The 27,295-nt window shown below is 35.6% G+C and overlaps 1 protein-coding gene across 1 annotated transcript in view; it reads left to right on the top strand.

Moving 5' to 3' along the window:
- Positions 1–22,487, top strand: part of LOC124360709 — a 98,650-nt gene extending 76,163 nt beyond the window's left edge. Inside the window, exons 3-9 of the mRNA XM_046814543.1 lie at positions 11,374–11,498; positions 13,643–13,786; positions 15,547–15,750; positions 16,207–16,347; positions 18,256–18,437; positions 20,825–21,003; positions 21,111–22,487. Of these exons, the coding sequence (XP_046670499.1) occupies positions 11,374–11,498; positions 13,643–13,786; positions 15,547–15,750; positions 16,207–16,347; positions 18,256–18,437; positions 20,825–21,003; positions 21,111–21,277 (1,142 nt within the window). The 3' untranslated portion in view covers positions 21,278–22,487. The remainder of the gene's footprint in view (positions 1–11,373; positions 11,499–13,642; positions 13,787–15,546; positions 15,751–16,206; positions 16,348–18,255; positions 18,438–20,824; positions 21,004–21,110) is intronic.
- Positions 22,488–27,295: the final 4,808 nt, after the last annotated feature.

The raw sequence follows: 27,295 nt of genomic DNA, 5'->3' as shown, positions 1-27,295 counted from the left end.
ATATTAGTTATTATCATTGCTTTGACAACATAATGCTTTAAGGTAAAACTTACTCAGTACCACATTAATAACGGCTTTTCATTTGGTACTATTAACCTTTCAAAACATGTGCGTACATGAAATTGTAACTTAAAATAAGAAGGTAAACTAAAGGTATTCCAGACGCTCTATTTTTTTATTCTATAAGACAAGGAATTCTTTTCAAGTTAATCCTCCATATATTTTGAATATTTATTATCCATTGAGGAAATCAAAGTAAAGGAAATGTTTAGGGACGGTCTTATCAAACCACCACCGTCGTGCCGTTTAGAAATAAACATATAGACTACTGCTTTCTTTCTTTCTTTGAGTGTATTGTTCGGAACGAAGAATACTTGTGATTTGTGAAAAGGATACAGAACGCCCAGCCAGTGATGTCGGTTGACACTTTTCCTGCTATTTACGGCGATAAGATTTAATTTCTTACCTTTTGTATAGGAACGTACAAAGCATTGTGTCTTCTTCATCGGTTGTTGCAGATTTTCCAGAACTCCTTTCATCCCCACAATAGAGTTCTTCCCGGCAACCCCTTCCCCAGCCGGCGTTCGATGAGTAAATTAATGATCCTTGTTCCGCGACAATGTGTCTTACCATCAATTTCCGAGAGTTCCGAGAGTTCTTTATAATGTCACTCGGAGAGGACTGCTTTTGTCCCTAGCCCAACGTTCACTTACAAGACGACACTGTGTTTTGTCGAACCACAGTGTGCACTACCGCTGGAGTAGTGTATGATCTATAACAATCTTGTGGCTTATGGTTAGTTTAGCTAAACAGATTTAACGTGGGATAATTCATAAGAGTGTAAGTCTAAAAACAATTTCGTAATGATACATACATGCACATTAGTCCTTTGTGCGGGCTTTTAGATAATTTGTATGTTGCTGTATTGTAATTTATTTTTATTGCATTACATCTAGATCGCGTTCACCAATAATAACGCTTTCAGCCTACTTAGTATTTTTGTTTCTGTTAAGACGGTATTATTGATTCTACAACATTGCTTTGTCATTTGTTACACAAAAATATTAAACATAAAGAGGACAAATAATGTTTAATATCAAATTTTTGTGTGTTGTTGATTTTATTTTCTGTTTAGCTGCCTGATAATCAAACAGCTTAGAATGCACAGTTATCAACTGTACAATAAAATCAGCCAATTAAATAAAAATATGTGTGCACAAAGACGTTGAAACTGCACTCACAAAAATGAACACATTTATTTAATGACGGAGATAAAACAACGCAAAGAGACGGAGTGGAGCGGCGGGATAGCCCGGCCTAGATCATTAAAGTGAATACCAGCCCAAGTTCCGAGGTGCTTAGCCTGACCCGCTTGGCCAGCCGCAACCATCACAGAGAGTGCTAGCCTTCCCTCATGTCAGTGGAGCGGCGTGAGAGCCCGGTCTAGATCGTTAAAGTGAATACCAGCCCAAGTTCCGAGGTGCTTAGCCTGACCCGCTTGGCCAGCCGCAACCATCACAGAGAGTGCTAGCCTTCCCTCATGTCAGTGGAGCGGCGTGAGAGCCCGGCCTAGATCGTTAAAGTGAATACCAGCCCAAGTTCCGAGGTGCTTAGCCTGACCCGCTTGGCCAGCCGCAACCATCACAGAGAGTGCTAGCCTTCCCTCATGTCAGTGGAGCGGCGGGAGAGCCCGGCCTAGATCGTTAAAGTGAATACCAGCCCAAGTTCCGAGGTGCTTAGCCTGACCCGCTTGGCCAGCCGCAACCATCACAGAGAGTGCTAGCCTTCCTGTCAGTGTCCAAGATCGTTAAAGTGAATACGGAGGTGCTTAGCCTGACCCGTTTGGCCAGCCGCAGAGTCCTAGCCTTCCCTCGTGTCAGTGGAGCGGCGGGGAGTGCCCGGCCTAGATCGTTAAAGTGAATACCAGCCCAAGTTCCGAGGTGCATAGCTGACCCGCTGGCCAGCGCACCATCACAGAGAGTGCTAGCCTTCCTTCATGCAGTGGAGCGCGGAGACCGGCCTAGATCGTTAAAGTGAATACCAGCCCAAGTTCCGAGGTTCTTAGCCTGACCCGCTCAGCCGCAACCGTCAGAGTCCTAGCCTTCCCTCGTGTCAGTGGAGCGGCGGGAGAGCCTGGCCTAAGATCGTTAAAGTGAATACCAGCCCAAGATTCCGAGGTGCTTAGCCTGACCCGCTTTGGCCAGCCGCAACCATCACAGAGAGTGCTAGCCTTCCCTCGTGTCAGTGGAGCGGCGGGAGAGCCCGGCCTAGATCGTTAAAGTGAATACCAGCCCAAGTTCCGAGGTTGCTTAGCCTGACCCGCTTGGCCAGCCGCAACCATCACAGAGAGTGCTAGCCTTCCTTCATGTCAGTGGAGCGGCGGGAGAGCCCGGCCTAGATCGTTAAAGTGAATACCAGCCCAAGTTCCGAGGGTGCTTAGCCTGACCCGCTTGGCCAGCCGCAACCGTCAAGAGTGCTGGCCTTCCCTCATGTCAGTGGAGCGGCGGGAGAGCCCGGCCTAGATCGTTAAAGTGAAATACCAGCCCAAGATCCGAGGTGCTTAGCCTGACCCGCTTGGCCAGCCGCAACCATCACAGAGAGTGCTGGCCTTCCCTTCATGTCAGTGGAGCGGCGGGAGAGCCCGGCCTAGATCGTTAAAGTGAATACCAGCCCAAGTTCCGAGGTGCTTAGCCTGACCCGCTTGGCCAGCGCCGCAACCATCACAGAGAGTGCTAGCCTTCCCTTCATGTCAGTGGAGCGGCGGGAGAGCCCGGCCTAGATCGTTAAAGTGAATACCAGCCCAAGTTCCGAGGTGCTTAGCCTGACCCGCTTGGCCAGCCGCAACCATCACAGAGAGTGCTGGCCTTCCCTCATGTCAGTGGAGCGGCGGAGAGCCTGGCCTAGATCGTTAAAGTGAATACCAGCCCAAGTTCCGAGGTGCTTAGCCTGACCCGTTGGCCAGCCGCAACCGTCACAGAGTCCTGGCCCTTCCCTCATGTCAGTGGAGCGGCGGGAGTGGCCCGGCCTAGATCGTTAAAGTGAATACCAGCCCAAGTTCCGAGGTGCTTAGCCTGACCCCGCTTGGCCAGCCGCAACCATCACAGAGAGTGCTAGCCTTCCTTCATGTCAGTGGAGCGGCGGGAGAGCCCGGCCTAGATCGTTAAAGTGAATACAGCCCCAAGTTCCGAGGTGCTTAGCCTGACCCGTTTGGCCAGCCGCAACCGTCACAGAGAGTGCTAGCCTTCCCTCGTGTCAGTGGAGCGGCGGGAGAGCCCGGCCTAGATCGTTAAAGTAATACCAATCCAAGATCCGAGGTGCTTAGCCTGACCCGTTTGGCCAGCCGCAAACCATCACAGAGAGTGCTAGCCTTCCCTTCATGTCAGTGGAGCGGCGGGGAGAGCCCGGCCTAGATCGTTAAAAGTGAATACCAGCCCAAGTTCCGAGGTGCTTAGCCTGACCCGCTTGGCCAGCCGCAACCATCACAGAGAGTGCTAGCCTTCCCTCATGTCAGTGGAGCGGCGGGAGAGCCCGGCCTAGATCGTTAAAGTGAATACCAGCCCAAGTTCCGAGGTGCTTAGCCTGACCCGCTTGGCCAGCCGCAAACCGTCAGAGTGCTGGCCTTCCCTCATGTCAGTGGAGCGGCGGGAGAGCCCGGCCTAGATCGTTAAAGTGAATACCAGCCCAAGATCCGAAGTGCTTAGCCTGACCCGCTTGGCCAGCCGCAACCATCACAGAGAGTGCTAGCCTTCCTTCATGTCAGTGGAGCGGCGGGAGAGCCCGGCCTAGATCGTTAAAGTGAATACCAGCCCAAGTTCCGAGGTGCTTAGCCTGACCCGCTTGGCCAGCCGCAACCATCACAGAGAGTGCTAGCCTTCCCTCATGTCAGTGGAGCGGCGGGAGAGCCCGGCCTAGATCGTTAAAGTGAATACCAGCCCAAGTTCCGAGGTGCTTAGCCTGACCCGCTTGGCCAGCCGCAACCGTCAGAGTGCTGGCCTTCCCTCATGTCAGTGGAGCGGCGGGAGAGCCCGGCCTAGATCGTTAAAGTGAATACCAGCCCAAGTTCCGAGGTGCTTAGCCTGACCCGCTTGGCCAGCCGCAACCGTCAGAGTGCTGGCCTTCCCTCATGTCAGTGGAGCGGCGGGAGAGCCCGGCCTAGATCGTTAAAGTGAATACCAGCTGAAGTTGCGAGGTGCTTAGCCTGACCCGCTTGGCCAGCCGCAACCGTCAGAGTGCTAGCCTTCCCTCATGTCAGTGGAGCGGTGTGAGAGCCCGGCCAAGATCGTTAAAGTGAATACCAGCTGAAGTTGCGATGTGCTGAGCCTGACCCGCTTGGCCAGCCGCAACCATCACAGACAGTGCTAGCCTTCCCACATGTCAGTGGAGCGGTGTGAGAGCCCGGCCAAGATCGTTAAAGTGAATACCAGCTGAAGTTTCGAGGTGCTGAGCCTGACCCGCTTGGCCAGCCGCAACCATCACAGAGAGTGCTAGCCTTCCCACATGTCAGTGGAGCGGTGTGAGAGCCCGGCCTAGATCGTTAAAGTGAATACCAGCTGAAGTTGCGAGGTGCTGAGCCTGACCCGCTTGGCCAGCCGCAACCATCACAGACAGTGCCAGAGATCTGGGTAGCCCTCTTCCGTCTCAGATGAGGGCTTTGGCGATGTTGCCCTACGATAGATTTTTTTACCAACTCACTAACTGTACCGTTACTAGTATAAATTTTTTTTATAATACTCTATTGCTGAATTGGAAAATATTCAAATGGTCAGAATGGGAGATTGTGTTTTACAATCACCCACCCCCTCCTGCCCAACATAGATGCTATAATTTTATTGTTTCTTTTATAGTGAGAAAACGAAGGGTTTTATCTAAAGATCCAAAATCACTCATCATGGCTTTAATCGCTATTAGTATAACATCTACACGCAAACACACACTAAAGTTTTGAATAAGAAAACCACCATTTAAATATGCTTCGAACAATTTACTTTAAACGAACTAGAGCTGGTTAGTTGAATAACGTTATCTGCCCAAAAACAAACATGTATTATTCTACTTTTACTAGACAATAGAATTATAAACAAAGAAAAATAGTACAAATTGTTAAAATAGATTGGAAAGATTTTCTAGTTTCCAAACCTTCGCCAATCAGTCCGGGCTGTGGCATCTACCCTGTTTTGGTTTGTTTACATTTTGTATGCTTGAATTTATTTTTAGTCTTTGATACATGAATATGGACTTAATAAGTTCTAGAAACGTCGAGTTTCTGTTATTGTAACACCTAATTATGGATAATGTACATAATCCTGTTATCCCTGAATAATGTTGACGGAATTGATTTTGATGCCAACTAAAACAATTGGCACCAACGTCCGAGAGTCAGGTGATGACGCATAAGAAATTAAGTGAGTCAGTACCAGCAGCAAGTACTGCGCAACACAGTACACCTCTACCCGCCAGTGGATTGCAGCAGTCCATTCCTTATCAACGCTACCTTATCAGCTGAACAGCTCACGCAGCAGAACTGGGTCTGAACTGCTGATAATAGAGTGGTGAAATCTAGGAATGCGAGTAGCAGGACTCGCTCATGTGTCGTGGATAAGCACCTGAGTTAGGTCCTATGACTCATCAGACCTGTTGACCAAGTTCCTCTGCAGTACTAAAAGTATATATCTTGAAAGCAACGTACTAGATTTACTGTTAAATATACGAGAGATAAATATATAAGTAGCAATATTCCTGGATTGTAAAGTTTAGCCTTTATGCAATTCTACTGACTGACTATATGTCCTTAAAACTACGAGGGCAGACATAAATAGTGACCATTTTGTAGTTTATAGCTTTTTCTGGGATCATGGTTGAGCGAAAGGTAGGGCATGGATTTCTAATGATAGAGTGACAATACAAACCATGTTGACGCAAGTTACAGTTTCGAACGGAAATATTTTCTTTCGAGATTACAAGTACTATCATTTTCGTATGAATCAAGATTTTGTGTTAAAGATTGACGTGATCCCCTCTGTAATGCTAGTACACATGTCACGTAGGATGCGACCTACTTAATCACGTGATCGCCATCCACTTACTGAGGTTTACATAAGGACGAGATCTCAGTGGGTGGCTGGGTGGCATGGAGATTCGGTACCATTTACACGTTACTCTAAAACGTGCACAGGGTAGGGACATAACATGGTACTTTTCAACTGCCACACACTTTTTTCATAAGCACTATAATTTCGAAATAATACTCAAATAAATATAGTCATTTCTCTTCACGCTATAGATACACAAAATACATCCTAAATACTTGTTTTTTTTTTTGCAAACAAAAACCAACATTAGGATTACAGCAAAAACGTAAGCTAGTCTTACAAAAGAATGATGCTGTTGCAGAAATTAAACAAAGATTATTAAGAACGAATTGCAGCCGATTTCCTCAATGTTTATACAAGTTTGATGGTTAGGCTCGGGTGGAAGTGCGTCGTGATGGATGGGGGAAGGGGAAATTGTCTGAAAAAGAATTAAGACGAATCCTACTCCCCAATATCTTCGAGGAGAGTCGGTAACGGTGGGGAGGGGAAGTGGGGAGATTAGCTGAAGTGATGAATGAAAGCCCAAGTTGGGAGTTGGGAGCGGCAATGGGGTGAGTGTAATGTGGGTGGGTAGTGTGGTGGTGGGGGAGGGGGTAGATGGCGGAGGCGAGGGCGAGGGCGAGGTGACGAAAGACGCCCTTTCCTAGTTAAAGGTTAAAGAAAACGTCTCACTGGATAGTTGAACAGAAAAGTTGTAAGGTGTTCTTTTTAGTTAGGGCTGACCATAAAATCGTCCTAAAATCATGGTGAAATTAGAATTTTGGTACTACAGACTACGGTATCTGAATTTCATATGAATCATTAATGATTAAAGATTACAGTTAAGTTATCAATGTGTTTAATTTTGTGTGTGTGTGTGTGTGTGTGTGTGTGTGTGTGTGTGTGTGTGTGTGTGTGTGTGTGTGTGTGTGTGTGCGTGCGCGTACATGTATACATTCTGAGTAGTTTAGTTTAAAAGATAACTACAATTATTACCTGTACATTTCGTTTTATTAAAAGTTTAAAATTTAGTTTCAGACCACCCAGGAACATCACCGCGAACACGATACAAAGTTGCGTTGTTTTGTACCTGTAAACCGTGAAGTTGACGCGACAAATCAGAAACAATGCAGAATTTACACATAATGCATTAAAGAAGAATTACTCTTAAATGAACATGAATAATAATTAACAAAAGGATGTATAAAGCGTTAGGTATTCAAATAAAATACAAGGAATTGTGGCTGGAACAGTATTTAATATCTAAAACATCAAGGTTTCATATCGTACCACTAAAGTGCAGTCTTCCATTGATCTGTTTTTTTTTGTGCGTATGGCTGATGAGTAGCTCTAGCATCAAAACCAAGGTTTTTATCACATGACTCCGGGCTAGGATCAGATGGTTATTTGTTGTTATACGAAAATGCCACTCTCGAGCAGGGATTCGAACCCGAATACTTGGAGCGAGAGACTGAGACGATAACCACTCAGTTACCAGAGACTTTTATATATTTAGTACAAAACACGATAATAACAACAATTGGAACATTCAATATTCAATATGATAAAATGTATTGACTAAGTTATAACCATATTGTAAGTCGTAATCTTAGATTGATGGAAATGAAAGAGCAATCAAAATTACGATTTTCGGGCAAATTAGAATGGACAATTGTTTGTTATTGCTAAGGTAGAAATGGTGGATTCAAATGACGTAACGAAAACATGTAAAAACGAGAGATAATTTAAAACAAACCAACAATAAGTATTGTAAACATTTTTAGCTATTTACTAGGTACAGAATAAATATAGTTATAGCGCAAGATATATCATTAAAAGCCGGGGTTGTGGTAAATAAACTATTATTTAATGCACTTAGACCTGCTATATATTATTTAAACTTCGCATAAGTACAAAGATAAGTTTCTTGTGAAAATACTATTATTAAAATTATTTCTTGAGATATATTTACATTATCAATAAATAATAAACGGCCAAGCTTCCAATATTAATGATATGTCTGGTACAATAATGTAATAGAACAGAGACGAAATCCTGTAACAACTCAGTTTCAAAATCCTGTGACAACCTTAATGAATGAATAATAGTACGTTGTTTATTATTTATATTAAAACGATTTTTGTTGCGTATCTCAGATTTGAGTTTGAGAGGCCAAACTCATCTATTAAGATTTCCTTGGGATGAGAGTAAATTTCCATGCCTTTTTAAATATTGAATTTAAGTACTCACATTATTTAGAAAACGTGGATAAAGACTTCCAGAAATTACTAAAAAAGATTTTATTGTCTATAATCCGAACTAAAGAAACTCTCACATTCCACCTATGTCTTTGTTACCTACTTAATTACCTACTCCGTATCTACTATTTTGCGTTGAATGTCGTGAACTAACAGACATATTTCCTATTCCTAGTCTTATGTGTGTGACGTTCCTCTCTGGAAACGTCTCCGAATCGAGTTCATGGGGAATTGAATGCTATCACTTGCAAAGTATATTAATCAAGCAGGTAATAAATAACACCGTATTTTGTTTATGTCTAATTTTATTTCTGAAAGTTCTATAATATGCACAAAATTGCATATGATATAACTACAAGGGTTCTAATCTAACAAGTAAATGTATAATCTGAACTGAGCGCGACGTGTTTGTAATGCTGCTGTCGTTCGCAACCAATCAGAGTTTCGTTTGGTCTTGGGATCGGATAGTTATAGCCAATGCAAACGTAACACTCCTTAATTTGAATGGAGTTTTTTAAGCGAGTCCGTGAAATTAAAAACAATGAAATGTAGAATTTGAGATGTAATGCTAAAGTTATAGTTATAATTATGCCTTTGCCAAATGATTTTATTATTTTCCCATGCGATTAGACGAGGCCACCCGCCTTAATATGCAGTTATTAGTTTTGTGGTACTTGGTAGTCATGTGACAAGCCAAGTTTGTTTCACAACACTTTAAGATCTGTTTTCCTGACCAATGAGCGACGTTTAGAACAGAATACGACAGAGGATCCATTGACTACCAGGAGAGCAGCGTGTCCTCCTAAAGTGGCAGCGACCATGGGAAAGGAAACGACCATGGGATGGGCCTCATTTCTGACATCAAGACATGGCTGAATCGAACGCAAGCGGGTACTACGTTACGTAACTTTTCTGTCATACGGGCAATCCATATCTTATTTGCCGAAGATCGACTAGGCACCTTCCTCTGCGTCTTAACGCTTTGGGGAGGTCTTTTACTTGTAGAAGGTGGTTTGGCCTGCGGTAAGAGCTATTTGAGGGAATATGCAGTCATCTTCGTCTCCAGAATACTGCAATAGCAAAGCTTCAAGGAAATGATGCATGATCGCGGGTGGCTATTACATCCGGGCTATAAAAGTGGCAAAAAAAACGTCTGAAAAAAGTTTGAGTCAGCAGCTCATTTCTATGGAGCTCTTTTAAAAACTTAACAGCAACTGTCCTAGCTCGACAAAATGTTACAAACGGTTATATGATAGTATCCTATCCTGAAGAGAGGGTTTTAGTAGGTAATCTATCTCGAATCTGATACTCCATAGGTATGCGTCAAAATGCATGTTCTCCCTCACAACGACTCAATACTGCTTTAACGTTTGCTAAATTACTAGGCCTACTAATAAGCGAAGCCTTTAAACAGTACAATTGAATATTGCACCAAATCCAATTATAATACTGTACTTCAGGAATCCATTGTTAATACTAATAGGAAATTTATACTAATAGTAGTGGAACCTCGACATTATAAATGATTTGCATCGAATTTAAACAATTCTGAAATTTATAAGAGAAATTTGTTTTAAATGTGGTTATTTTTATACTGAAGTTAAAATATTCTCTAAATTTAAAAGATCCGTCAATATACGGTACCTAATTCTAATGTAACTTCTTCATACTCATAATAAACGGTTCATGCGAGCCTGATTTTTTCAACTAGTCCATATACGATCACTATATAGAGTATTTTAACATATTATATGAATTAGTTATTTATAATGATTGTTACAATGTAATAGTGAGTGTTCAGTTTAAATAAGATTTAGATAATTCCTTAAAGGAAAGGTGTAAACACATCTTACATAAAAACTCTAGAACTAAAAGTCCAGAGACATGTAATTTTATTCATTTGTTGGCATAATGTAATATAAATTTTCACGGTAATAAAAAATCTTTCAAAATATTTAAAAATTTCTAAAACAACAATAATAGTTGTTTTAAAATTATTAAATTACTATATACCTGAAGACTTCTTTTAACTGACATTGTATCTGTGCAAAACATCAGGCTGAAGTAAACAGAGATTTAAAAAAATAATAGCGTGGACAGTAGCAGTGTTGGTTGGGCGGAAATCAGGCTGATGACGCTATCTATGGTATTGCGGTTGAACTAAGGTTGCCATGGCAACGTGTCAATAGTGCTCCCTCCACCCGCCATTGGCGACTGGCGAGCGGTGACCTGTCAAACTAGACCACTACCTACCATGTCTCGGGTCTCACCTCGTTTTTATCGTTTTTCTTTTCCCCAAGACGTACTCGTGAAGTTAAAAATGCATGCTGGTGCTCTTGAAACATCCTATTAAAATTTGTTTTCCTCATTCAGATTTATTGTCTGTAGACTGTAATTACCTCAATGATCAATCCACATAGCATAGTAGGATTCCTTTAACTCCTGGACTCCTACTAGACTTCTTGGTGTGCGTGTAATGACTAGCAAGTAGAAAAACTATCTTTAGAGTAAACTGTAATTATTTTTATCCTTCCACTGAATGTTACAAATTCTTATTAAAGACAATAGAAATTAGTCACCGATCACCTTTATTCATTTCGGGCTTGATTCAACAATGATGAAATTATATTTTGTCACTTACCTGATGTATTTTAATACTTTTGATCGATGAGAAAAGTTCTCAATGTACCTATGATGTACCTATTCTACAATGAAAACTTCCAATAAGTGTGAACATACTCACAATTAATTAATAATAGATTGTATTGCTTAAACACGCGTGTGCACGCACAAATGTATCACATATTGTGAAAAGGGAAAAATGTTCTTTGTTTTTGAGTTCGTTTTCCTCGAATAAAACGCCATAAATAACCAACCACTTTCAACTGATAAAAATATGCTGAAGAAAGAACAAGCTTGCACGTTCAAGAAATATTATGCAACAGTACATACTCTAGATTTACTTATAAATATGTAACATGTATGTAACAGTAATAGTATAACATTATAGAAGAGAATGTGGAATAACGTTATCGTATGTGGTCCAGGGAGGAATGGAGATCTGCGCTTGACGGGAGAGGGCAGCCCAGGTGAGGACGGTGCTGGTGTTTGGTCCTACCACAGCTCTCTGGGGAACAAGAAACCCACACCACCTACACCTAGAGACATACCTGTACGTACCTCACATTCTGCTTAGCTCAGTGATATCCCTAATCAATAAACTGAAATAATGTTACAATGTGTATTTTCCTCATTCAAAATCACTTCAAATAAAGTTATATTCAAACAACTGTATTGCATAGTCTTTTTTTAGAATTACTGTGTATCAATTTTTACGTAAAAAGCTATTAAAATATTTCATTTCCTTTTGTTTAGTTCTAATAAATTCGTAATAAATAGACCTAGAGTTTTACCTCATAAGAACCATTGCTAAACTGAAAAAACGTACAACCTTATTTTTTATTATTTAAAAGATCTTATTAGTACTCATCCAAAAATTTTAAAGTTTTTCTTGTAATGTTTATAATTTTTTAATTTTCAGTGAAATACACTAAGTTTGAGATCTCTTTAAAGAATACTCAATTAAATATTAAAAAGCGTTTGAGTGTGTATAAATTATATCTTTTATACGAGTCATCCCCATGATTCTACAATTAATAACAAAGACATAAAAGTGTTAAATGTTGAACATTGTTCTTGTAATTTTAAATCAAGATGGGTGCTAGTACAGTTAAATATAGCTTAATTATAGATGTTAGTTTAAAATTGAATATTTTACAAAGCAAATATTATTGAATATTAACATATAAAGAGCAAACCTTTCATAAAAGACTATCTATGTATAAAATATTTATGCTACGTTATTTTGTGTAGAATATAATATATATAAATTAGTTTTTAATGCATTAAAATTGGTTAAACATTTGGTTTCCACTATATTTTTTTTATTTTAACAGGCTTGTAATTTCAGAGAAAAACTCACCTAACAACACATTTTGTTTATGTTTTCCCACAATGAACATTTGTTTGCCCCTTGTTCTGTCCCACTATCGTAAAACACATTTAGGTAAATCAACCATTACAGTAGGAGCAGATAAAAGGCCATGTTAATAAACTTGTCCATCTGTTTGCACCCTGCTCTGCAACACACTGCCCTTTACATTATTAAATATGTTGTTAATAGCGTTGAACATATGAATAATCTTCCCTTTGTCACTGCATGTCGCACAATGGCATGTTTCGTTTATACAATTTCCTGACAGATTACATTTCATATGCATAGATAAAAAACTTAGAAAATATATTTATGTTGTTACACACATTGTACCTTGTAAATGTATCTGGTTTGATGAAAATAAAATGACAATGCAGGAGATTTTAAAATTTCAAGCATTTTAATAAAAATTAAATTTTTTAGCATTTTATCACCTCTAGAAATAAGATTCAGCTCATCAAATCTAAAATAAACTTTGATGGGAACATAAAATAATTATTTTAGTTTACCTTTCTTGTTTAAATCAAATATTTTAATTTATTTTTCAAAATGTGTTTTCATGCATCTATCTGCATTAGTTCATAGTACTTTTGTTCTCAAATAAGGATTTAAACACCCCCAGCTACATTGCAGGTCATCTAATACATACTACTGTATATCTTAACTCTTTGTACTTTATGTTTCATTATCTGAAAAGTTTAACTGTCTTCCACCTGCCCTGTAAAGGATCACCCTCAAATTGTTGGCATCAAGTTAAATCTCGCATTAATAAATAACATACATATTGCAAATATTTCAATGTGGGTTCTACTTACATTTTCATGAACTTTTCATAAAGTAAGTTTCTAAACATGACTGCCTTTTTCTCATGTACAAATTTAAGAAAATACTAATAGTTTTGATTTCCTATGGACACAGTGTTTTACAGAAGTGTCTTGTCCTAGTTGAAATTAGGAATAAGTATAAGTAATAACAAAATATTTTATATTAATTATTTCGTAAATGAAATACAGAAGAAAAGCCTATGAGAATATACGCTTGAGAATATATATGAGAAAGCGTATAGAGATACGTCTCTCTCAAAACTAAAATACACTGTTTTACCATAATATTAACAATTTTCACCATTAAAACACAACATGAAAAAGCACTAGATCTTGTAGCGTCTAAGGAGTTTTCCATTTAAGATAAATTGTAAGATTAATTAAAACTTATCAAAATTAATTTCTGGCTATGCTGCTGGAGAGATTAAGGATTAAGAGATACTACCTTAGAGCAAGTTAAGGAACAGCTGATAAAATCATAATGTATCAATATTCCAGAGCCCTGCCACTCTCCAGGAGACTGGTTCAGTACATGATGAGACTTCCTCTAGTGGTAACAAGGAGGATGAGGATGATGATGAGGAGGAAATCGATGATCTCAAAACAATGCCTCATGATCCAGAGAGGTTAAAAGCCTTTAATGTAAGTACAGTGTAATTGGCATTATTTATAAGATATATAATTTTCCAACAAAATAATAAAGCATATATTATATATACATTTTGAGGGAGGTTTTCAGTGACATCATACTATTAGGTACTGATCACCTGACCAAATCTGATCTTTAAAAGGCTGTAAAACAAGGGATATCCATTTGATACCTTAAATTCCATTAGCATTTCATCACCAAACATGATAGAGACCCCTCTTAAGTTTCAGTTAGAATGTTTCAGAACTTGAAATTAATGGAATTTATGTCTAACTATAAAATTCCACCTGGAATAAGTACTGCGTTCTCCTCATTTTAACAATGGTGCTTAGCCAAATTTAATGCAACACTTGAAGAAAGAAAACTTGAGAAAAAATGTTTGTGTTAGCTGAGCTTATTGTAGGTATATTTGGTGTTAATCAAGCTCACGAATTAAGATCTTATACGGGAGCGAATTCAGATAAGTGTATTTGAGGTTTTGAGGTTCACATTGAGTTGGCTTATACGAGTGCATATTCTGTTTAATGAAAGTAACAGCACTTTCTAACGCTTACTTTACTCAATACACTAAATTCACTATCAGTTTTAGCTCATTTACTGATTGTTTATAGAAATCTACGGACATGCCTCTAGTGTATTACAAAATCAAATATTGCAAAATAAATGTTCTACAAAAAATCACATCTTAACTGATTAAGATCTAGTTTAAGAAAGTAAAAATAGCTAAAAACTTGTGCTAGTTCATAAGAATGAGTAGTAAGTAAGCTATGATTATTATTTGGTGCTTATGATACTCTAGCACTTACATGTCACGATATATTTCCTAACAGTAACTCACACTTTTCATTGTACCAAAGCTTATAGATATAAATAAATTATAAGCAACAAAAGAATTTACATCCCAATAATTTAGAATTTGTAAAATAACACACATTTTGCACTTGTGGTGTTAAGTACTCATTTGGTCTCTGGATTTTGATGTCTAATTTTTTTCGAGTTGTAGGGATTGAGGTTTGACTAGGCAGCTGTTAAACTTACTAGGTTTCATTATGTCATCCACAGGCAATTTTCTCACAAATAGAAATGCTAAACTATATTATTTAGGCTTTAACGAACATAAGAAATGACTATTAGTGCGTTTTTTCAGAATGTATTTGTGGGAGATTTCATGAAATGCCTCCCAGTACAAAGTCCTCTCCTGGAAAATGGTATAAAATATCAACTTGAAATAATAACATTATTAGTAACGATTTTTTAATCATCTTTGTAACAAGTTGCCACAAGATCCTGTTGGTGTATCATGACAGAAATATCTTAAATGTATTACGAACTAAAAAACCTTTTTTACTTTGCAAACATAATTGATTTGAGTGAACCAAAATAAAAAAAGTATCCAGGTACAGAAAAATAGGTCTACTTTTATTTACCTGTTGTTCACCGTTTTGTCTTTTGCTATAATTAAATTCATACTGTAAATTTTTTCCACATGTGGTATTCATCAACTGCTCTAAATTCACTCAAAACAATCAAAGTTCAGAAGTTTTTTGTATCAAGGACTATGATTAATGTGTAAATCTTTACTGGAGCCTGAAGTGCAGAATTATACTAATATGTATACAGAGTTTTAAAATATTTTATGTATAAATATTTATAGGTTGACACATACTACTTATTTTGAGATAGATTATTGAAATGTACACGTAGGTATTCTCATCTTTGTAATTAACTGAATGTTTTGTGTGTGATTTTGCAGATGTTTGTTCGGCTATTTGTTGATGAAAATCTGGACAGAATTGTACCTATCTCAAAACAGCCCAAAGAAAAAATTCAAGCAATCATAGATTCTTGTACAAGACAGTTCCCAGAGTTTGCAGAGAGAGCAAGAAAGAGGATACGAACTTACCTCAAGTCTTGTCGAAGAAACAAGCGGACTCGGGACACTGCTTGGCCTGAATCGGTAATAATCTCAGCTTTGTTTTGACAAAATGTTTTTAATTGATATATTTCAGGAACTCTAGCATCAACTTACATCAATGGCTGAATATAATTTATAAACTGTTTTGGCAATTCTAACAAAATTATGATTGCATGCTAAGTAGCCTGGGAGTTACAAGGTTTTTAATAAATTGACTCATACAAGTTAAACTTTATTTTCTTGATGTGTTCATTTATTACTTCAGATTAAAGCCTCTTACCTGTAGAAGGAAAAACATTATGGATTAAATATAGTGATTTATTGTAACTTTCCAGGTATTGGATTTTAAATATTGAAACTGAATTAAATGAATCATTATAACTTTAAATCTTCTGTGAAATTAAATCCAAGTCATGAGTGAAATTAAATCCAACACTGTTTTACTATTACCATTATACAACCTATATCCAACATAATATTCCTAATTTGCTGTTTTAGAATCGCCCTACCCCTGCTCATCTCACGTCTGTGCAAGCGGAGCAGATCCTTGCTCAAGCCTGTGAGAACGAGAGTCACAATGCCAAGAGGATGAGGCTTGGTCTCGAACCTATCAGTCAGCCTGCACCCGCCATCCCGGGGGTATGTTAGCTGTTAACATCTGTTTCATGAAACACCATTGCTCACTGTCGCAGAATTATTAGACATAGTGTTTCTTATTTTGTTGCATACTCTGAAGAAATAATTATTTATCTACCATACCGGAATAGCTATAATATTAAACAATGTTCAGATTCTTTACTGTTAATTTACTTATCAGCGATAAAATAATTACGAATTCAGTAAAATCCTATAAAATATCTCCACTATTAATTCTACATTGTGTTTGAACAAACATCCAATAAGTTCATATTGACTTAAGTTCTGATTAGATAAATGTTTGTTTGGTTTCAAAGATAACAATAACAATAACAAACCTTTTAGTGATATTTAAAACAACATTAAGTTGTGTTATCTGTGTTAATTGAATCATTTTTTTTAACTAAATAAACGTGTTCACTACTAACGTTTTCCTATTAAAAAATAATTAAAATTTGAGTATAATTATTTGTAGGTATCCAAATAATTGAAAATTAAAATGTTTAAAATTTATAAAACAATCATAAAATCGTGTTTACCTTCAAGTAAGTGGCTTGAAATAAAAATTAGTTCAAAGGATTAAAATCTAAAGAATATATACCCTGTATCAAAAGAATGTGTGTTCCAGAGCAGAATTTGATCTTCTATATAACAAAAGTTTGTACTGACCACCTTGATTTCACTCCTGTTAAGCACCTGTACTAAGTAATCTCAGCACCAAATTTTTTCACATAACGTCAGTAGGTCATGATATATTAACCCCTTAAAGGTTTTGTGTGTATACCTAGAATTATGCTGTATTGCTGGTGTTTTTTTGTTTTTGTACAGATAGAGAGAGGTTATTAGACTTTAGATATATAATTTTTATGCAAGAAAGTAATTTGTAGTGTTTTTTTTTCAAATTTGTATTTCTTAAATATTGTCCACTAAGTAATATTTTCACTATCCTTCTCCATGTCTTCATCACACAAGTGAAGCCAATCATCTATAAGGATATTTTCATGGCACAATAAGTACTAGTAATAAAACCATAAAATACTTCAGGACGAGTGACCTTCAACAACAAGCGGTAGTTGTCTGCACTGTGCGACGATAGCAAAATTCACAAGGTGCAAACACTCATGACAGAGGACCAAGGAAGTGCTTATATATATCTAGTAGAAAACACCAGAACTACATGCGCGACATGCAGTTGTCATAGAAATGCTTTTTACGCTATATTACATCAGACAACTGAATAAAACAGGAATAATATAACAATGTGTAATGTTATGTCAAAATCTCTAAAGGAGTTATTTTGTCTGTATTTGAGCTGTTTAGATATAAACCAGAACATGTATATGGTAAAGGTCTATAATATAAAACAATGCTGGCTTAACACATTATTTACTCTTCTAGGTGCTGTAGATCTGTTAACCCACTGTAAATCGCAGCTGACAATCTGATGACAATTAGAAGAGAATTTAATACATAGTAAATGCACCGCCTGGGGTTCACTATTAGCTTGATCCGAAAGCAACAATAGATTTCCGTGCAATCATGATGTAATCTCTGGCCATACTAACAAAATGTATTCATGATTGCCAATATTCTACACAACTTCTCTTGTACACTGTTATACAAAACTTAATTGAGCCTCTCTACCCTATGCCATGTCTAGTCTGTAGATCCTAACTTGTACAGTATCTGAACAATGCAGGGATTTAGAAGTCATTATGTATTTTGTTTGATCTTAAAATATGAATATTACTTGCTTTTATTCACTGCGGTTCTTAATTAAGTAATTACGCTTATTATCATCATATTTGAATTAATTTAATATTTCCCAACACATACTCTGTTGAATATTATAATATTACATGATATATATTTATTTTCGTCTAATATTAAAATGTTTTGCTGAATCAACAGAATGAGACTCCACCGAGTCGCCCAGCCCATGAATCATTCTCCGCAGCAAACCTGGCCTCCAGTGCTGCCAACATGGAGAGGGAGAGCAACAAATCCCAGCACCCTCTCCACCTCAACAATAACAAGCCAGACAGTCCCAATCTGGCTAAGGTGTCAGAGCCTCCACCTGCCCCTGTCATTAGGTAAGTATATTTAGCCAAGAAAGTGATAATGTTTTATAGCCATATTCAGGGAATTCCTATTCTATTAAAAAACTGTTTAATTATTAATATATTAACCCCCAATATGGCATAAACAACAATTCCATAAACTGAAATATGTTTAATTTCATCACACAACAGATTCTGATTATCCTTGTTCTTTAATTTATTACAGTGCACAGTGTCAAGTTTAATGTCAAACACTAAGTAAAATATTAAACTGCAAGTTATTTTGATTTGCTTATCTTCTTTATTGTAATAATTTAACCCTTTGTGCTCGAAAGCCCAACAGCAATGGCAACTCTGTTAGGTTTGTTGTAGTTTGTCCTCGCAACTCGTATGGCCAGTACAGATGGCCACGCTACTTTCATTGACAGCTCGGTGGCCATATTTCTTGTTTGGCCAGATCGGAATTATTTTTCAATATTCTCCGCGTTATTTGCATATTAATTTAAAATGTTTAAAAAAGAAATGAAAACTAATTAAAAATTTATTTTTAATAGATCTTCCATATACAAAGACAAACATACATTTGGGAAATTTAACTCTTATACGTATATTACTAAAAAGATATGTCAATAGAATATTATGTATTATATAAAATATTTACGCTATGGACGCATTATATCTTGTCCAGTACAGCTGGACATACGAGCTGATATAACATTATGGCAAAAATTAATCCGTGCTTCCGACAAAATGGCGGTGGCCAGTAGAACTGGCCATATGAGCTCCAAGAACAAATTATAAATACTGCCTTCAAGTGCATAGGGTTAACTTAAGCAGCCATTAAAACTTAAATTGTTTCAATAAATCTAAAATTTTTACTTGAAATATTTGGATTGCAGTTACAAAATAATATATAGATATATATCACTTTATATTGTAAAATTTAAAACACGTTTCTATCTCTTATACAATGTTTAAAAATGGTGCAAAAGTAGGAGTCTGTCATTTTACTTATAAAACAGTTCTGACCCATTGGCTACCAATGACGTATATTGCCTGTCATCATTTTAGTGTCAGTGTAATTACCGACAATGGGTACTGCCCGTCACAATGGGTACTGCCCGTCACGCTAAGTTCATAATTATGGAGACAAAAAATATTCCCGATATTGATTATTTTGGTATTTATCTACTACTATGATATTATTATATCGATGGTCTGTTAAAATATAATTATGTTCAATTTTTAATCTGTTTGACTCTCTTGAAATCGATTGTTGATTACCGTTTCAACTGCTGATTGTTTGTTTTTATTAGCTGCCATTTGAAATGACGTTGTAAAATTGCTCTTTTCTGAGAGTTTTAGTAACTTTAGAGTGATGAAGAAATTTAAGAAAATTATATATATATATCCTCCAGATCAAGATTAACAAGATACATTCTCTTCAACCTTGGTGATTGAAATTCAGAGATGTTAATAGTATGTAGACCAGTTAAAACGAATAAGATCAGCTAGCATGCCACCTGACTTTATTGCTACAAAGTTTTATCACCATATAGAGAAAATTATCATTTCAACTGCACTGTGACTTAACCCTCCGGCTGGCGCGCATTTGAGCCTTGACTGGCACCCTGTTTTGAAGCTTCGTGCAGAGTTTTTAATGTTTTATCCTGTACAATTAATTATTGGAGAAAACACAAAAGTGTTATACATCAAATTACTCTGCAGAATATGTTGTACAATATAAACATAATTATAATTTGACTTACCTGAATAATGGTGGCTGTTTGATGGTCAGAACTCAAAACTTTGTTTTTCAAAAAACACTTTTTTATATTATGCCATTAAAAAAAGACTCAAAATTAATTTTATTTAAAAATCTAAAATATGCAAAATGTTTACTTACTAATGCACAAAAAGAAAATACATAGTTATAAACACTTTTATTTACAAATAAAATTACCGAACAGCTGTTTGGAACACTAACAGTTACAGAGTCGCTTCACGCGGAAATAGTCGGGAGCTTTTAGCAGCCAGTAAAAGAACAAATATTCATATATATATATATATATATATATATAAGTGAATACATTATTAGAAGGCTTGGGATCTTATGATTAAAGTGATATAAATTTTATGCGATTCGAGTGGTAATTATTGGAACTATGACGTAATTAATAGACGATGTTTAATGAGACGTATATTACGACTCTGCCAGTTCACAGCGGGAAAAAATGAGTCGTAATTTACGACGTTGCCAGCCGGAGGGTTAAAACTGATCCAGAGCAGTTTGCATATGTAGTTGAAATTCCTTGTCTCTTAAGACATAAAGACAAATTCTTTTGATATTCCTCAACTTTCTTTTTTAGTTATTCTTTTTAATAATGCAAATTTAACGTTTGTTCAATCTTCTGTTCCAGCTCCATTACCAGCAGTCCCCTGAATGGTGCTGCCACATCCACTGCCCCCACTCCCCTTTACAGACCAAACTTTGGCCAAGCATTCCAGAGAGCTGCAGCACCTCAGCCTCCATTCCCTGGTACTCATCTGTTCCCAACACCTCCTTTTGGAGTTGGAGCCCCCGGCATGATGCACAATGGTAAGATATCTTTCGTGTCATATTATCCTTTGTATTTGATTTCACATATCTGTGAAAGTTTTTTATTATTCAATAATTAATAATTAGTTATTGTCATGATCTTGCAGGACCAACAGACCTGAGCATGAAGCCATCAAAGCCTCTTCTAAGTCATAAACTGAACCCGACAGAGATGGCTGCTGTCAGACAGCTGATCACCGGCTATCGAGAGTCAGCAGCATTCCTGCTCCGCTCAGCTGAGGAACTTGAACAGCTGCTGCTTCAGCAACCGTAACATTCGGTCTTCCCCTTCCTCTACTAAATGCGCCAGGAAGGGGCGGAATGGACTCTAATAAACATACAGAGCTGGGACTGATTCCTAAATTTCATTGGGCGTCAGTACACAAAGCCTTGATTACTGAAAATAATTTTTTTAACCACAACATTGAATTCTTGTGTGTATTACAATTTACTCTTCCACTTTAAAGAGTTCAATGTAGTATATAACTACACTAGTCAATTTCTATACTTTTGTACCCTTATCTTAAAAAATTTAAAATTGAAATTAATAGTAGCCTTATTTATGGTCACAATATTCTTGTCATTAAATGTTTTCTTACTTTAATGTGTATCTTTCAAGTAAGGGGTTTTATAACTAACCTAATTAAAATAATTATTTAGCAATCACAACACTTAGCACAAACTTACAAGAAAAAATCAAAGATTAGTCAAATTGTTAAATAATTTACATTTCTTAAACTAATTTTAAAAACTGCCTATTTTTATGACTGCACTTTGATTGATACTTTTTATGATTGTAATTTTAAAAGGTTATATTGATAATGATGTTAAAAAATTTACTTTTTAATATTTTAAAGATTTTACTATTCTTATTATTCATAACAAATTGAACTCTGTTTATGTATCAATACGCTGACCTATTTATTTAGTATGGTATAACACTTGTATTATGTGCGATTTTTATACTATTTTAATTTGCAAACAGTTTTTTAATCTCTTTATTATCCTATGGTGGGAGGAGTGAAATCATACCATCTTACTACACATTTGCTGTCTTATTGTTTTTTGTGAGTAAAAAAATTATTTCCAGAAATCAAGGTCTTAGCAAAACAGATGGAAATATTTCTCAATACAGTGGAATTTGTGTCAGCTTTAACTTGAACAAGTGACTAAATAAAAAAACCGGACTAATTGTAAATGAGAAGAAAACAACACCAAAAGACTGTTTAGGCTCTCTGGACGAGTGTTCTATACCTCAGCACGACTGATACATTTTCTAAGTTTTTGTTCTGCACAAAATACCCAAACGTCACCAAACCATTTAGTTATGTTTACTCCTTCTACTGTTTTATTGTTATTTTGTTTATAGTTTAAATTTAGTTTTATACATTTTTGTTACTTCTCTATAAGTATGACTCATAATAATATGTTGGTGTTATTTCATACTGAAATCAAAAATAGCTGTGTTCAAGTGGATGTTTTAATATTGAAATCTTAATGTTCCATGTTTTATCAAACATTAGTATGTTGTTATAAAAAAGTATGTGTACAGTTGTTATATCCAAAGTTTGAAAAAATGCTCTTTACTACAGCACACATCGAATTTAGAAACCATATATTTTAATAAACATAAAAACAAATAAAGAATTGGTCATCATAATTCATTTTTAACAATATATTACTTCTTTAGTAGTCCCATAAAAACGAGTATATATGTGTATGTTAAATAATAGTTGCAATGAAAATGATTAAAATACTATTTAGAGACTATACTTTTAAAAAGACATTTGTTTACTAAATTTTCATTTAGAATTGGTTGTTAAAAAATTGAAATACGTTAGAGAGATGTGTTTTAATGTACAAAATGTACAAAACATTTTGAAACTGATCATTAAAATTAATATTGCCAAGGAATGTCCAGTAGATGAAAAACTTTCTACATCTTTTAAAATTGTAATATAATTTTTTACTTACTTATATGTTTTCATTGAATAGATCAGATTGAGAAAAAAACTTTTTTTGAAAGTGCCTACTACTCCTGTAAAAAGTATAGTATTTATTGAATTAAAAGCTTGTTTTTGTCATGCTGTTAACAGTACGATGTGTTTTGGCAAAAGAGCATTTTTTCAGAAAAATGGTGTACTTAATTCTTCACTACTGCTGCGTATAACAAATGTTTCAGCGCTTATTCATGGTTTGCTATTAATGTTTTAAAATGTATTTGCAACATTTCGTATTCACAGCAACTCTTAGTTATCATTAGAGAATTGTTGAACAATGTATTGAAAAACAATTTATACATGGAATTTAAGATGTGTGACTACAATTTGGTACCTACAGTTTTGAACTAGATCATGATGACTGGACATCTGTCAATTTTAAAATGTCTTTTGCATTTCTAGAAGTTGGTACCTCAGTTTCTGGATTATTATGGGAATGTAATTTTTCATTGAAGTATTTGGATAGTAAACACAGTCAGATAATTTAAAAATAAGAATAAGATTTTTTCATTTAAAAAGGAGTTATTTTGTCTCTTAGCCTTTCTTTGCAAATTCTGAATTAACAATGGCTTTAAGTATTTTATAGCGTATTCATCAGCCATGATTTGAAAGTTATGCTAAACAATAAATTATGATTTGAAAACATATTATTCACATTTTGAAGCAGTTTTATTATTATTCTCACCATTTGGGAATTACGGTCCCAAATAATTTGAATAATGCTTAATACAAGTAATTGGTTAATCTTATAATTGGAAAACTGCATACCTACATAAGACTTGTAAAGCTTATTTTAACTGTAGCAGGAGGTCAGCCCACCATAAGCTTGCAAACAATTTTAATATTAGCATATGTCTGAAATTTTAAACCTAAAAAATAATTTGATCTGAAATAAGGTGATAAAAATATATTTATTTGAACCTATTTAAAATTGAGTTCTTTTAAGATGTATCAGGGATATTGATTGAGGCATGTTAGTTTCTATTTAGATGAGGAAAATACCCAAAATTTTAGAATAACAAAAGCTAAACAAGTGTGTACCATTTAGTAGAGTCTCTCAATTACTTAAACTGCTAAGTTGTCTTTTGAAATAGTATAAACATATTAATGGAAGGAAACAACCTTGTGGTATATCACTGTTTATATCTCATTATGTTAATATTTTGAGTCTGTTTTTCAGAAGATCTTAATAATGCAACTTCCTACGTCTTTTATTCTGGCAGGCCTACTGCTGATTTGAATAAGGGTATCTTTGGATTGTCATAAATCTTTTACTTTGTAACTAAAATCATACTTACCATTTTCTTTAATTGTTAGATTTAAATTTAAAAACTTGTAAGTAGTCACTCATAAAAATTAGCTAAAAGTAGTTGTAAAAATTTATATTTAGTATGAAATAGAACTGGAAAGTATAAAAAATATTCTGACAGTTAAAAATGAAAAGTTCATTAAATTAAAAACTATAAAATATTAACAAATTGGTCAAAAATTGAAGATTTTCATGCCACAGTAATAAATATGAATTTCCATGTAAACCTTAAAATATTTCTTTCACAATAATTACAAAAGTAAGTGGTATTGAGTTAGTACAGCATTTCTATCCAAATGATTTTTACTTTATTAGGCACAATAATATTTTCTCCAATATTAGAAAAGCAGTCGTTTCTATGAAGTTTAGTAAAATTACTCAGATCACAAAATTAACGTAGATGGGAACGTCACTGGTAAATGTCAAAACTATGCGTACTTGTTTAGTTAGATACTGACTGTGATATTGTCCAGAAACATGCAGCTTGCAAAATGGAAACATCTAAAAATCTTCATCTTTTAAACTATAACTAATATTTTGTAACATAAAACAACAAAACCATAATTAGCCAAAATCTTTATGAAGTCCTACTGAGTAATCAGGTGGAGATATGAATGCAGGCCTGAATTCCGACCGGTTTTTATGACAATATTTTACTGGGGACCGTATTGACAGCCTGCGTAGTGGTGGGGCATGATGGAGCCCAACTGATTGTCTTTTCCGGGGCCCACCAATGCTAAGTACGGCCCTGTATGAATATAATTAATTTAAAAGGAATGAAAAATATAAACTGATTAAATTTTAAGCCAGATATGGAGACGTTGCTCATTTAATATATATACAAAGTAATGAACGTTATTCCATGTGGCTTTTGTTTGTCAATTTGGACATTACATATTTTTGATGAGCATCTTATCCCTTATCCTATGTGATTTTTGCATACTTGTGGTGGGCTGTGTATAAATTGTATTTAACGAAATGTTATTTGAACTCTAGAAAGCATATTTAACCATTCTAATTAATTACGAACTAATAACATTGCTTAGACTTATGTTTTTAAGAGAGCAAGTGGGGCTTCTTCTGATTTTCATAAAAAGATGTTGGGTAATGGTTTTACTATAATTTATTTGCAGCACTAAAAAACTAAATTATTTTTTAACTTATCAAACTGACAAATTATTATATATTTTTAAAGTCCAGTTATCTTGATCAATAGATCCTCGCTTGTAATTTTTAGTAAAAGTTTTAAAACAAAACTAATCGTTTCACACAGTTTATTTCGTCTTGATGGTTTGTTAAGTTGACACCGTAATATCTAGTAAAACATCCCTAACTACCAATTTAATCTCTGTTCTTACCTAAACGTTGCATTGCTGTCTGCTTTCTGTTTAGATAGTAATCAATGTATTTGTTGAACAATTTATGTCAAAATAAGCCGGAGAACATGACTTTTAAACTACAGTAATAGCCAACGAAAGTTATCATCCCAGAATATAGCATTCCCTTACAGTTTCTCAATGGTATGATACATTAACCAACAAATACAGTAACTGGTAATGAATTGGAAAGCCAAACGTTTTAGTTAAAAGTGTATATTTTAAAGTAACAAAACTTGTTTAATTTCTGTGAATTATTTAGGCTGTACAGTTGACTGTTTTACAAAATAGAAGAAACTTTCATATTTCCAAAATATTTGAATGATAGTAAATTGTAGGTAGTATTTTGTTACTAATAGACATACCTGAAATTGTTTTCCTTCATTTTATTAAATATTTATAGCTTAGTAGATATTGCTAAATGTGTTTTGTTTCTTAAAACATTTGCAAGTACAAAACTACTAATACAGTGGAACCTCAATAATATGAACCTCATAGGAGTGGTAAAATGTACCATTAAATATTATAGCTATCCAGTGAAGTGTGTAGAGCTAGCTGTAATGAAGGCCTTGAGTTTTACTCCGTAATAACAGTGTTAAACCTCGCTTTTAGGCTCTTACTGATTGTAGATCATGGGAGATGCCTCATTTTAAAGATATGATTAATACTGATCCAAAGGCCTTTTAGTTTTTCTTATAAAGGGTATTCTTTTATAATAGACGTATAGTATAATACATTTTATGATTTTTCTGAACCACAAACAAAAATATCTAAAAAACTGAAAAGCAGTTTGATATGTGTTAATTATGTCTTTAAAATGAGACCTCCCATAACTGCACAACCAAAAAGGAGGGTCTAAAAAATTTTTCAAGTTTTACAATATTCTTATGAGGCTAAAATTAAGAGAGCCTTCAGAGCATTCAGTTCTCAATAAGAGCTTAAGGCAGCTAAAACCAATGGTGGATTTAAGATGAGAGCTCTCGAGTAACTTTAAAAAAGTTAAAGCAAAGAATGCCTTATTTTACCAGGTGAAGTTAGGACTAAGAAGCTCTCTTTTAACCTGGGGACCTATGGCATAAAGGTGACTTCGGAACCACCACCAACATCTGGGCAGGCGGGCTATTAACAAGGAAAGGATCATTCAGCGGTCACCCATCTAAGCAGCAGCCACACATAAACTACCATACCTGCTATTGGTAATTTAAAAACCTCCAAAAAAAGAAAACATTAAATCGGGAAAATGTTTAGCTACCTTTTATAGATGTATATTAACAACTAGTAACAACAATACAGTACTATTATAAAAGTTCAAAAAATTTGAAAATGCACTATTTTACAGTACAACTTTATAACTTTCATATTCACTAGACCTCCAATTACTTAAGCGACAGTGTGAACTGAAATTTATTGCCTAGTGACAATAAATAAATTACATCAATCTGAGGTCACTGTTTTCTTTTTTAGCTACGGTATATTACTTCTCTATACTTATAATCATTTCCACCAAATAATTCAGGTTTACCATAGTCAGAATAAGTTTGATTCTTAGCTTTTTCCACATCCCTTAAATTCCATTTTCTTTTGTTCTGCCCTGTGTATCTAATTAG

The sequence above is a fragment of the Homalodisca vitripennis genome, chromosome 1 (assembly GCF_021130785.1).
Source record: "Homalodisca vitripennis isolate AUS2020 chromosome 1, UT_GWSS_2.1, whole genome shotgun sequence".
NCBI lineage: Eukaryota > Metazoa > Arthropoda > Insecta > Hemiptera > Cicadellidae > Homalodisca > Homalodisca vitripennis.
The sequence above is the reverse complement of the archived record's forward strand: the minus strand, read 5'-3'. Positions and strand labels throughout refer to the sequence as shown.